The 13,282-nt window shown below is 45.0% G+C and overlaps 3 protein-coding genes across 4 annotated transcripts; all 3 read right to left on the bottom strand.

Moving 5' to 3' along the window:
• Positions 1–2,159: 2,159 nt before the first annotated feature.
• Positions 2,160–3,525, bottom strand: LOC108157149 (putative glycine-rich cell wall structural protein 1). The gene is made up of 2 exons (XM_017289057.2): positions 3,411–3,525; positions 2,160–3,329 (listed from the first exon to the last, which is right to left on the bottom strand). The coding sequence occupies exons 1-2, from the start codon at positions 3,426–3,428 to the stop codon at positions 2,754–2,756; spliced, it is 594 nt and encodes a 197-aa protein (XP_017144546.2). The 5' UTR covers positions 3,429–3,525; the 3' UTR covers positions 2,160–2,753.
• Positions 3,526–7,913: 4,388 nt separating this feature from the next.
• Positions 7,914–13,222, bottom strand: LOC117187116 (cytochrome c oxidase subunit 7A-related protein, mitochondrial-like). Of its 2 annotated transcripts, XR_004471897.1 has the most exons (3): positions 13,173–13,222; positions 8,540–9,602; positions 7,914–8,478 (listed from the first exon to the last, which is right to left on the bottom strand). XR_004471897.1 is itself a non-coding variant. In XM_033389091.1 (2 exons), exons 1-2 carry the CDS (start codon positions 8,567–8,569, stop codon positions 8,167–8,169), a joined length of 342 nt encoding a protein of 113 aa, XP_033244982.1. In that variant the 5' UTR covers positions 8,570–8,651; the 3' UTR covers positions 7,914–8,166. The 2 variants fall into 2 exon arrangements, 1 of the variants encoding a protein (XP_033244982.1); XM_033389091.1 differs by lacking the exon at positions 13,173–13,222 and having other exon boundaries at positions 8,540–8,651.
• Positions 11,133–11,865, bottom strand: LOC108154393 (cytochrome c oxidase subunit 7A-related protein, mitochondrial). Its single transcript, XM_017284657.2, has 2 exons — positions 11,756–11,865; positions 11,133–11,694 (listed from the first exon to the last, which is right to left on the bottom strand). Exons 1-2 carry the CDS (start codon positions 11,783–11,785, stop codon positions 11,383–11,385), a joined length of 342 nt encoding a protein of 113 aa, XP_017140146.2. The 5' UTR covers positions 11,786–11,865; the 3' UTR covers positions 11,133–11,382.
• Positions 13,223–13,282: the final 60 nt, after the last annotated feature.

Here is a 13,282-nt window from a genome sequence, read left to right as displayed (position 1 = left end):
CGCAACACGTGGGACTCTGACATTGCAGACTCCTCCGACGCTGGATTATCTGAGATTACGGAAGCAGCCGCGAGCCAACTCATTCATTGTTTTCACTGTCATCCCAACACTGAACGCGAAAAGCACCCCCTGGATACATATAACCTGCCAGTCATCCCCAGATTGCATAGTGGCCTGCCACTTTTTAGGGCACCTATTACTTCCTTCATTAAGATAAGAATCTTTTATTTTGTTTATCAAAATAGGCAAAACATTACTTGCTCCTGAAGCCAAAAATTGTGTCCCTTATGGAAATTATTGCTGTAGACTTAAAGTCTACGCAGTCATACGTTACCTCGCAGTACATTGGCTATTAGGCACATAATGACTTTTGCCGCGGCTGTAGAGACGAGGACGAGACAGTGGAACACCTGTTCTGCTCCTGTCCAGCTCTCAGCAGAAGAAGGCTACAACACTTAGGCTCTGCCTTTTTAACTGACATTTCGGAGATGTGTACACTATGTCCCAGAAAGTTCGCAGACTTTATAAGGGGGCCGACGCCCGCCTAAGTGTGGCGTACTCCGATCGAGCCTGGCAACCGCCTCTACCTAACCTGAAGTCTCTAATGCTGATGCTTATCAAACCATAAATTCTTTATTGTTCGACATGGAAATTTCAAAGTCGTTTGGGCCATGGCGTTTAGCAAAAAGAATAAAAGATAATCGTGCTTGTTGCTGATAGCTAATAGACAGAGAAAAAAGCCCTGAGCCCCTAATAGTTACACTTAGATTTTAATATTTTCCCCAAAATATAATTGGAAATATTAAAATGGTTTTTTATATATGTAATTGTATATGAAATATAATATATATATTTTAAAGTATTTTATATTTATATCAAAAAGGCTTTTTATACATTTATATTTGTGAATTCTATTTTATTTCACTTTTTTATTGAAAATCCGAATATTTAATTTAATTTTGGGTTCTTTTTTTTTTTGCTCTATACCAGTGTTTCTTTCAGTGTATAGATTTTTAATAACAATCCAGTTTTTAAGAAAATGACTGAAAAGAGCAATGTAACCTAAACAATTCTGGGTTTGAAAACATTCCAAATTATTATATTAATCCTGGTGTTTTACTTAGAAGGTTGCATAACTTATTGCCCTATAAGCACTAGGTCCAAATAAAAAGATAAGTTGAATGTATTGTATAATTTTTTTTTATAAAAAATAGCTCTGTTGCGCTACAAACGACATCATGAGATAAATAGACACTCTGTAATTTTGTGTTTGTGGTGGCTCTTTCATATGCCGTAATCTTTGCATTCCACAACACATTGTTGGAAGTCGCAGCCGCTTAGTTTCAGCTACTGTTACATCCGTTGCAGTTGCACACTCCATTTGCTGCTCGTCCGCCTGAGCCTCGTTTTCGGATGCACTACCAGCGTCCAGCGCCAAAGATGGCCATAGATGGCCAGGCCACCGCGGCACGCATTCAATTGGGAAATGTTAATGATGTTGAATGTGGGTAAAGTGGCTTCAGACTCCAACTTCATTTTTGGATGGTAATAGTTGATGTCCGTCGACGACCCCATCCAATAGCTGTCCACGTTCCCCCTACCCCTCCTCCTGGGCTGCATTTTGACCCAGTCTCTCGACTGCATCTGTCGCAATCTTCGCGTAATGAGCGCCTCTCAGGCCCCATCTCCACGTCGAGCACTTGCACGACGGGCATTGATGATGAGCGTGCTCCACAAGTGCGGCTGTGCGGCAGTGCCGGAGGAGGGGTGGCTGTCGAATTGAAAAGTGAAAGGATTTTTGAAGATGCTTGTTGGTATTTCATGTACGATATCTCACGTAAGGCCAGTGACAACTCGAATTGATATTTTGAATCCAATGCGAGTGAATCGATGGCATGGCCCCAAAAACGAGTTTAATTGGAATTGGTCTATGTAATATTGTTTTTTATAATGCGATATCTTCAAGTTTTCAAACCTGTACGATAGTAAATGGCGACATTTGTAATTCTTTATGGTTATCACGACAAAGCTAATGATGATTTCTAAAGAATTCTTGAGTTTTTGGAGTAGGAAACTGTAAAAAAAAAACTGCTCTTTCTAAAAGAATCTTCTGTCTAAAAAATCCAAAAAAAGTAAAAAGATCAAAATTTTAACGGTGACAAAATTTACTATTTTTTTTATTATTTTCATACTTTTTTTGTTGTTTCTTTGTTTGTTTCATATAAAATAAAAACACTTACAAACTAATAATGCGTTATAACACTGTCTGGGGTGTTGATGGTGTTGTAATGGTTGTTGTTGTTTTCATGTTCGTTTTCAGCTTTTTTCTTGAGTTTTTTTTTGTGTGTTTTGTGTGTAGTGAGAAAACTATTTACAAAGGTTCCAAAAAGAAAGGTGAAAACGAAACCGTTTCGAGTCGAAGTTTCATTGAGGGTTGGTTCGATCCGAAATCGGATTTTGGATGGGGTAGGAGAGACAGGGCTAGAGAATTACAGTCGCTGAGGGTTGGGGGTTAGATACTTGGATCGGGATCATCCACATCACTAGTCGAACTATGTGTTCCAGGTTCCAGGATACCCACATACGAGTATCATGTTGATTCCAATTGCTGTTCATGTTGTTGTTTGATGCTGGTTGGTGTCGTGTCGGGATTGGTTGCGGTATCGTCGTCGTAGTCGGTTAAATGTCGTCCATTCCGTCGGTATTCATTTTTGGCAGCGCAATTTGATTTTTGATCTGAGAGTCCTCTGGTTTTAGAAGGGCGCGCCATAGCTGCCGCCGGGCCTCGAGGGTGCGCCATATGATCCGGATGGGGGGCCGCTTGGGTAACCACCGCCACCACCACCGCCGCCGCCCTGCTGGGTGCTCTGCTGGGCGAACTGGGCAACCTGGATGGCCTGACGGACGCCTTCAAGATCGATGCCGACCACACGACCACCACCACCACCTCCGCCGGGCGCACCGTAGCTGCTCGAGGGAGGAGCTCCGTAGCTGCTCGACGGACCGCTTGGGTAGCCACCGCCACCACCACCACCTCCACCACCTCCACCGCCGCCTCCCTGCTTGCTCTCCTCATTCAGCAGGATCTGGCGGACCTGCTCCAACAGCGCGGGATCAACATTCTGGCCCTCGGATGTCTGGAAGCCACCGCTGACGGCCTGGAAGCCGCCGCCGCCACCACCGCCGCCGCCGCCAAAAGAAGAGCCGCCGCCGCCAAATGAGGAACCGCCAAACGAGGAGCCGCCGCCACCGCCACCGCCTCCACGGGGATAGTTGTAGCCCGATGGGGGCTCCGCAGCGGCCAGCGCAGCTAGGGCGAACACTAAGAACTGCAATGCAAGGTAATGATGGTAATGGTAATCCAATTGTTCCACAATCCGCTTGGTCGGTCCTCTGGTCATCCTACTTACCACTGAGAAGGAGTTCATAGCCACGAGTTTTGTGTGTGTGGGGGAGAGAAGTGAAGTAAAATGATAAAGTAAATTTAGTTGCTTTCGAGTGGGGAACCAGCGACTGAATGCATCTCGAATGCCCGGACGGGCCCTCTTTATACCCATCGTCGTGGTCGTCGTCGTCGTTTTCGTCGTTTTCTTCGCTTGGGGTTTTCGTTTCGCTATCTTCGGCAACATCATTATCGCCGACACTCGCACACAGACACACACACACACACACACACACACACTAGTGGGGGGCACGGTACCTTCATCTTCAACTCGTTTTGGGGCAGAAGACGACGGCGCCTTGGCCAACTCCAACTCCATCTTCTTCTCCCAGCAGCAGCTCCTCAGTCCCCACTGCCCAGTGCTCCGATGCATTTGTTGCTGTGTTTCTCACAATAAAACAAAAATTTCCAAATGGCAAAAATACAAAAAGCTGAAACAAAAATAAAACAAAATAAAATAAAATGTCGCTAACGATTTTGGTATTTGAAATTTTCTTTGGCACTTTTCCTTCGATTCGCTTTTCCCGGCCAAACATCGAGACATCGTCGACATCGTCGGGTTGACTTGCGACATAGCCCCTGGACCAGGAAGTGATTTTTCCCAACGCGATTAATCTGTAGGGTAAATAACCTGACAGACGAGGCATCCAGCAGGACCCATGCCCAGTCTCACAGTGGTTAAATTATAAATATTTTGCAATAAAGGACGGCGGCGCTCCTTCGGTTCCCATGACGAAACATCATTTCAGATTTCCCGTTGCCCTATGGCAATTCAAATTACGAATGCAATTGTCTTCCAACTCCCGAAAGAAAAGTGTGGAGGATGCTTGTGCATCGTACAATACATCCACATCCCCATCTCCACCGCCCCATCGCCCCGTCGCTTCAGCTCAACGATTACGAAATGGACTGCGACTGGGAAAGACAAAGAAAGAGAAGATGGGTGTATAATACGTATAATCTTCAAGTGGAGCAGTAGGGCTCTGGCACGACGGCACAGGGCATATAATTAATGTTTCCCAAGGAGCTAAATTAAATTTACATTTACATACAGAGAGACAGTGTGAGGCTTAGCCATCAAAGCCAGATCTGCTACAAAAAGAAGTTTAAAGACCTCAAACAAATGCCAATTTTCGTTTCCATTTCACGTTCGCACTCGCATTGCGTGAGTCACAAAAGGGAGCGAAGCGGATGATTATGAAACCGATCTGACCTCCAAATGAAACCAGAAATCTGTGAATTCTTGCAGAAGTGAAAGAAGTCTCCATGCGGATCCATTATGTCAGCAGATGCACCTGTAGGCCGTCTGAGGGATGGCATGTAAGAAGCGAGGCCCTCAACTCTCCGAAAGACAAAACTACCATAAAATGAAACTGAATCAAACTGGCAGTAAATTCAAGTAAATGAGGTTTATCTACCATCGCATCTCCCTCCCCTCTTTCCGTACATACGAGTACTTTCGCGGAGCTGTAACCAAATCCTCCTCTGGAGCATTGGCTAAGGGCGCGTTAGCCCCTTGAAACAGCATTCATGCTCCAAAGTGAAGGACTTTGCGGCGTGCTTCGTTGCGTGGCCGGGGCGCGATCTGCAATTAGAGTTGGGGGCAACAATGAGATGAAAGTCAACACTTAACACTCAAAAGCAGCAGCAGCAGACGCAGACGCTAAATCATTTTCGAGTCTTGGTCTGTTTTGATCAGCTGTGGCGCTGGGGCTGCCACTGCCACTGTCCGGGACTGTCATTCGAGCCGTTAATTTGGTTTATTGTGGCCTGTCTTAAGACGAAGACGAAGATGAAGGTCTCTCCCTCCCAGCTGATGTCGTAATTCACTTTTTATTTTGTCGGTCTTTACTTTCTGCCATGTAATTGGAGTAACAGTTGTAAGGTCGCATTCGAAGACAGGTTCAGGGATGCACTCCCCCCATGTCTAAACTATAGATGTTTACACTGAACCCATCACTCGATTCGCTTCTGCGTCTATTTTTACACGCTTTTTGCAACTTTAATGAACCTCAACCTCTTTATTATACTCGAAGGCATATCTCAACAAATCCATCATTAACACGTCGTCTACTAGGTCAGCGCCGGATAGCAGACAGCAGACACCAGACACCAGACAGCAATGATTTGGCTGTGGCGGTGGTTGCTATTTTCTGTTTTCCCAGCTTTGGCTCAAACAGAAACTCATTATTCGTGCGTAATTGTTATGACACTATAATTGGGCCGACTCGGGCAGAGCCAGAGAGCACTAGCAAAAGCTGGCAATAGACATTTGCCGGGCAGACGCGCATAAATTTTCAAATTAAAATCGATTCGAATGTGGCAGACAACGCCCTGAATCCATTGCAATTGCCAAATATTGCGAATTTGAGCGATATTTTAGTAAAAAAAAACATTGTGACTAGATGTGGCTTGGATTTGATTTTGTCTCGATTATCCTTGGGCTCCATCTCGTCGCATCACGGCGACATGTTTAATAGCTGGCGTATACGCAACATTAGAGACGACTCCATTCAGCCTTCTTTTTCGCAGCAGTTGCAGTTTCTGATATCTTCAGGTGCATGCATCGTTGTCCATTTGAACATGCTAATCGACACCGAAACCTCTGCGCAGCAGCTGTGGCAGAGATGCGCACAAGAAGATTCCAGGCATATGATTAATGTTAAAGAGGAGGCCATTTTTCAAAGATGTGTATAAGGAGGGGACAAAAAAAACTGACTTTTCAAGCCTATTGATGACAGACAGAATCCGAGAGTATGACAAAAGTGTAATTGCTGGCTGGGGATGAAGATGAGTGCGCAAAATGTTTGGTACCCAGGGCATACGCGTACATAGGCTGGCCATCGCTCCCCCCTCACATATCCAAGTTACATAAGGCGCCAACGCAGAAGAGTCCCCCGCTTCCCCAGCAGCTGGAGTCACTGGCAGTAGCAATAGTCAAAGCAATAACCTCATCGTCATCGTCATCCGCAGACATATCCACAGCCACAGCCACAGCTGAGCCGAAAGCTGATGATCATCGGAGGCACCGTCTCCTATGGGCCACCTTTCCCTCTGCACCTCCACTCCTCTGGATGTCTCGCCATCATGGGCCAAGTGACGCTTCTGTCGTTTCCTCGAAAAAGACAAAACAAGTTTTTGGTGTGTGTCCAACGGCAGCGTGTGCTCCTAGCTTTATGTAAGTCAAGCGCGGAGACCGAGACCAACCATGCACCATCCAGCGGCATTCGGGCAGATGAGTAGACGGACGACGACGGTGCCGGAGGCGGCGGCGGCGGAGAAATTGCAATGCATATGCAATGCGAACCGAAAAACTAGGCAAAAACCGAAACGAGACACAAGAAAAGATGCAACATGGAAAAGCTGCAATTGAATGGGAAATTGCCGCGACACGTTTTTCGCCAAAGTCTGGAGCTGGGGGGGAGCTGTGGGAGTTGGTGACCGGTCGTTGGCGGTGTGGTGTCGATGACGGTGGCAGTGTCTGAGTTGAGTTTGTTTTCCGCCTAAAAAGAGAAACATGTCCATACATGGGTGCGGGACAGGATGGGTCTGGGCCTGGGTGCTGTGCTGTGCTGCAGTTCTGCGAGCCAAGAGCCAACTTTAGCCTTTCGGGGTGCTAACCATTTGCTCAGCTTATGCAAAGCTCCTCAGCTGTTCAATTCGGGGGCCTTGCTGTTGCAACACCTCCAGATACTCGCAGACGGACATAGCCACTAGACTGTGATCCACTCGCCATGTGGCCGCCACTTAGATGCCCCATTCATTCTCAAGGCGCCATCGGCAGCAGCCGGCAGTCAAAAGTAAAAGTTCAAATGTGCAGCCAGCGGGGGGAATGAATGAATCTATCGAAAATCGAACCGCCGGCTGCTTGCTCATTTGGCCACAGTAATTATGCCACGATTTTGCATGGCCAGAGCCCAGCTCATCTTCTTTCTGGCCATGGAGAAGCTCCAAAGCCGAAGCCCTCATTGTCCGTCTTTTTCGGTGTTTCTTCTTTCTCGTTTGGCAAATGCGTAAAGTGGCAAAGCAGAAAAAATATAAATGTTTTTACGAGACGGGTCTAAATGAGTTAATTAGGTTTTGCTGTAGAGTGCGGCCAGCGAGTGGTCTTAAGACCCACACTTGGCCATGGGCACTGCCAAGAAAGAGTAGGGGCAACGAAGCGGAAGGAAGAGAAATAAACATGCATATGCTCGCTAAAGGAATGTCTTAAATCATATTACCAAACTGACTGCAGAGGAGTTTTCTAAAAGAAAGAAAACCCTCATCACATTATATTTTTAAAGTACCATAGGATCGGAAATGAAAAATTAAAAATAAACGGCAAAAAAACATTTCAATTCTCAAATGTCAATTTGACACATATTTTACTGGAATTCTACATGTAAGCCTACATCTCACTGGCGCCGCCACAACCATCTGCACGCCTATCGAATGCTCTATCGACAAGCGGCGGAAAGAAAAAAAGTTGTTATCGAAACCCAATTTGTTTATTCTAGCCGGGAATAATAGCAGCAGAAAACGGGAATATTTCTTTTGATTTAATGTCACATGTTACTTTTGGGGAGGGATGTGGCGCAGAAAACACGACGATTTTGTATGATTTAGTGTTACATGTTGAATTTGGGAGGGATGTGGTGCAGAAAAGGTTGAATTAAGTGTCGCGGTACTTGTGTTGACTATTTGTTTTGTGTGTATCTGTATGTGTAACTCGTTTATATACGTTAATTATATATTATATATCCAAGCCAAAGCCAGACATCGCCCAAGATGCCTATGAAGGCTAGGACCCAAGTCAGCCTATATAGAATGTTGTCCATGGGTCCGCCCTTGAGGAACACCGGCTTTCCATTGTTCTCCTGAAATTGCCTCTGCAGCTTGGCTATCTTCGGCGAGAGCTTGCCCTTGATTTTCTTCTGAGCCTGCATCAGGGAACCAGTTTGAAACAGCCGCGGGGTCGCAAACACCTGCGGGGTCGCAACCAGCCACGGGGTCGCATGCAGCGGAGACAGCACTTGGGACCGCCGGAGCAACGGCTGTTAGAATACAAATTTGAAATATTTAACAATTCCCAAATTGTATATTCAATTTACTTACGCGCAAGGAAAGTAACAAATTTCTTTGCATTTTGTTGAATAATTTTTTTTTAGACTTTATCGAATGAGATATTGTTTGCTACTGAAGGCGAGTTGACAAAATTTGGGATCGTTAGCGAAGTATATAGTGAAAAGGCTACTTTATCTTTGAATTTGATTTTAAAATTTAAACATAAACGACCAATGCCTTTTACAGGGCACGACACGACAGAAGGGTGACCACTTACAGTATATATCAATCGGATAAAATTATGTGGGCATGGTTGAAAGTTCTATCTAGCTGGAATTGAGCAATTGGAACGATACTCGTTTGCTTATGCTACTGTTGCATGAGCAAAAGTGCCTTGTGCGTCTGCCTACAGTGGCTTCGAATAACAGTAAGTCCTGATGTCACAGGGCACTCCCAAAAACAAACGCTGTTGCTCGGCTATTCCGTGCTTTCCAGAGCCCTAGAGCCCTAGCCGTACCCAAGCCAAATGAGAAGATTAATAATTAGAATAGGGCAGATTGCACAAGTGCAATCGGCCGGACCCGGTGGGGCATCTGCATCTGCTTCTGGGGCAGCTTCTGCGGCAACTCCTGGGCAGCTCCTGGGGCAGCGATTTGTGGAGCTTGGCGCCCCACGGCACGGACGATGGACGCAATGGTCCTACGCATACGCCTACTGATATGTCCATCTCCGCGTCGTCCGCGTACCCCAGCGTTGTTGCCTCCAGAGATAACGCGTCCCCCAGCGTTGCCGCCTCCAGGGGTTCCGCGTCCACGGGCTCCACGTCCATTGGCGCCTCCATCACCAAAGGCTCCACGAGCGATGCCACCACGTCCACGTCCAGAGAAATAATTATTAACCGTATATGGGATCTGGAATAATATAAAAATTAATATCGGCAAATATCGCATCTATCGCCTACAAAATCATAGAAAAGATTCAACAAAATCAACATCTAGGAACTGTAGAGGCTCACTACATTCCCGGACACACTAACATCCCTCAGAACACTTCAGTTGACGCAGCAGCCAAAGAAGCCCACAGACGAGGAAAATACACAGTGGTTAAATGGAACCTTAAAGACGCTTTGTGTGAAATACAAAGAATTTTAAAAGCAGAATGGGAGAGAGCATACGCCGAGTTTTCTAGTGTCAAGCACCGAGGTTACTACTCGCTTTTCCCCTCAACATCATCCAAACCGTGGTTACTAAATTAAACTAAGCTTAAAGCCATTGACGCTAAGAGAATCAACAGACTGCTTAGTGGTAACGCATCTACTGCATGTAGTTATACATGCGATAGTATCGAAAACGCCTCGCATGTAATTTTCAATTGTACCAAGTACAACCAGTAACCATACAGTATATAGATGGTATACACTGGCTAGCGCGTTCAGTACCCCAGAGTGACGTCATCATGAGAGAGAGAGCGCAGAGAGAACATCTTTGCATGTGTTAGTACACACGCAATATGTTTCGACAAAAATATGTGATTGTATGACTTTTCAGATTTTTTTGAACTCTCTCAGGTCTGGTTCTGTTTTGCCACCAGCATGTTTTAGTGTATGGGTGCACATGCATTCTCACGTACTTTGCGTGTGTGTGTTTAGTATTGCTGGCCGCTAGAACTGAAATTTGAGTTTGGTTCTTGTTTTGGGTCTTTTGATGGACTGACCTACCGCCACAAAATAAATGAAGAATGGGCAGGGGGTGGGGGTATGGTACACTAGGGCGCGGGAAATTAAATAAAAGCTGTTATTTGTTTGATTTATACCACAAAATATAAAATATTACAATAATAAAATTACACATTTATTTCCTTATTTTAAAAATTATAAAAATTATGCAAACGCCGTCGGCTTTCGACTTTTTTGTTTATTATAACTAAAACATTCTCAAGGCGCCATCGGCAGCAGCCGGCAGTCAAAAGTAAAAGTACAAATGTGCATCCAGCGGGGGGAATGAATGAATCTATCGAAAATCGAACCGCCGGCTGCTTGCTCATTTGGCCACAGTAATTATGCCACGATTTTGCATGGCCAGAGCCCAGCTCATCTTCTTTCTGGCCATGGAGAAGCTCCAAAGCCGAAGCCCTCATTGTCCGTCTTTTTCGGTGTTTCTTCTTTCTCGTTTGGCAAATGCGTAAAGTGGCAAAGCAGAAAAAATATAAATGTTTTTACGAGACGGGTCTAAATGAGTTAATTAGGTTTTGCTGTAGAGTGCGGCCAGCGAGTGGTCTTAAGACCCACACTTGGCCATGGGCACTGCCAAGAAGGAGTAGGGGCAACGAAGCGGAAGGAAGAGAAATAAACATGCATATGCTCGCTAAAGGAATGTCTTTAATCATATTACCAGACTGACTGCAGATGAGTTTTCTAAAAGAAAGAAAACCCTCATCACATTATATTTTTAAAGTACCATAGGATCGGAAATTAAAAATTAAAAAATAAACGGCTAAAAAACATCTCAATTCCCAAATGTCAATTTGACACATATTTTACTGGAATTCTACAAGTAAATCTACATATCTCGCTGGCGCCGCCACAACCATCTGCACGCCTATCGAATGCTCTATCGACAAGCGGCGGAAAGAAAAAAAGTTGTTATCGAAACCCAATTGGTTTATTCTAGCCGGGAATAATAGCAGCAGAAAACGGGAATATTTCTTTTGATTTAATGTCACATGTTACTTTTGGGGAGGGATGTGGCGCAGAAAACACGACGATTTTGTATGATTTAGTGTTACATGTTGAATTTGGGAGGGATGTGGTGCAGAAAAGGTTGAATTAAGTGTCGCGGTACTTGTGTTGACTATTTGTTTTGTGTGTATCTGTATGTGTAACTCGTTTATATACGTTAATTATATATTATATATCCAAGCCAAAGCCAGACATCACCCAAGATGCCTATGAAGGCTAGGACCCAAGTCAGCCTATATAGAATGTTGTCCATGGGTCCGCCCTTGAGGAACACCGGCTTTCCATTGTTCTCCTGAAATTGCCTCTGCAGCTTGGCTATCTTCGGCGAGAGCTTGCCCTTGATTTTCTTCTGAGCCTGCATCAGGGAACCAGTTTGAAACAGCCGCGGGGTCGCAAACACCTGCGGGGTCGCAACCAGCCACGGGGTCGCATGCAGCGGAGACAGCACTTGGGACCGCCGGAGCAACGGCTGTTAGAATACAAATTTGAAATATTTAACAATTCCCAAATTGTATATTCAATTTACTTACGCGCAAGGAAAGTAACAAATTTCTTTGCATTTTGTTGAATAATTTTTTTTTAGACTTTATCTAATGAGATATTGTTTGCTACTGAAGGCGAGTTGACAAAATTTGGGATCGTTAGCGAAGTATATAGTGAAAAGGCTACTTTATCTTTGAATTTGATTTTAAAATGCCTTTTACAGGGCACGACACGACAGAAGGGTGACCACTTACAGTATATTTACGAAAGTGAGTTGAGCGACATTCCGTCTACCCTAGGGAAATGGATATTATAGAATTAAGGAAATGTTTGTTATCCTATTCTCCAATGAATGCAGAAACCAGCCAGACTCTGTTTCAACGGATACCTATTGACCAGAAACAATGCCGTTACCTAAAATGAGCATATCTTGTAGAAAATTTATGTATAAATTTGATAAAAATATGTCTTCAGGGCTGAGGGTCCCTAGTCATGACTAGGTCATCTTTTTCGCTCATTAAAGCCATAGAAAATATAATGGCCAATACATGGCCATAATCAAGTATAAAATTGATTCATCAATCGGATAAAATTATGTGGGCATGGTTGAAAGTTCTATCTAGCTGGAATTGAGCAATTGGAACGATACTCGTTTGCTTATGCTACTGTTGCATGAGCAAAAGTGCCTTGTGCGTCTGCCTACAGTGGCTTCGAATAACAGTAAGTCCTGATGTCACAGGGCACTCCCAAAAACGAACGCTGTTGCTCGGCTATTCCGTGCTTTCCAGAGCCCTAGAGCCCTAGCCGTACCCAAGCCAAATGAGAAGATTAATAATTCTAATTATTATTGCACAAGTGCAATCGGCCGGACCCGGTGGGGCATCTGCTTCTGCTTCTGGGGCAGCTTCTGCGGCAACTCCTGGGCAGCTCCTGGGGCAGCGATTTGTGGAGCTTGGCGCCCCACGGCACGGACGATGGACGCAATGGTCCTACGCATACGCCTACTGATATGTCCATCTCCGCGTCGTCCGCGTACCCCAGCGTTGTTGCCTCCAGAGATAACGCGTCCCCCAGCGTTGCCGCCTCCAGGGGTTCCGCGTCCACGGGCTCCACGTCCATTGGCGCCTCAATCACCAAAGGCTCCACGAGCGATGCCACCACGTCCACGTCCAGAGAAATAATTATTAACCGTATGTGGGATCTGGAATAATATAAAAATTAATATCGGCAAATATCGCATCTATCGCCTACAAAATCATAGAAAAGATTCAACAAAATCAACATCTAAGAACTGTAGAGGTTCACTACATTCCCGGACACACTAACATCCCTCAGAACACTTCAGTTGACGCAGCAGCCAAAGAAGCCCACAGACGAAGAAAATACACAGTGGTTAATTGGAACCTTAAAGACGTTATGTGTGAAATACACAGAATTTTAAAAGCAGAATGGGAGAGAGCATACGCCGAGTTTGCTAGTGTCAAGCACCGAGGTTACTGCTCGCTTTTCCCCTCAACATCATCCAAACCGTGGTTACTAAATTAAACTAAGCTTAAAGCCATTGACGCTAAGAG

This window comes from Drosophila miranda, chromosome 2, assembly GCF_003369915.1.
Source record: "Drosophila miranda strain MSH22 chromosome 2, D.miranda_PacBio2.1, whole genome shotgun sequence".
In the NCBI taxonomy this organism is placed as follows: domain Eukaryota; kingdom Metazoa; phylum Arthropoda; class Insecta; order Diptera; family Drosophilidae; genus Drosophila; species Drosophila miranda.
Note: the sequence above shows the minus strand (reverse complement) of the source record. Positions and strands in the feature narration are given on the sequence as shown.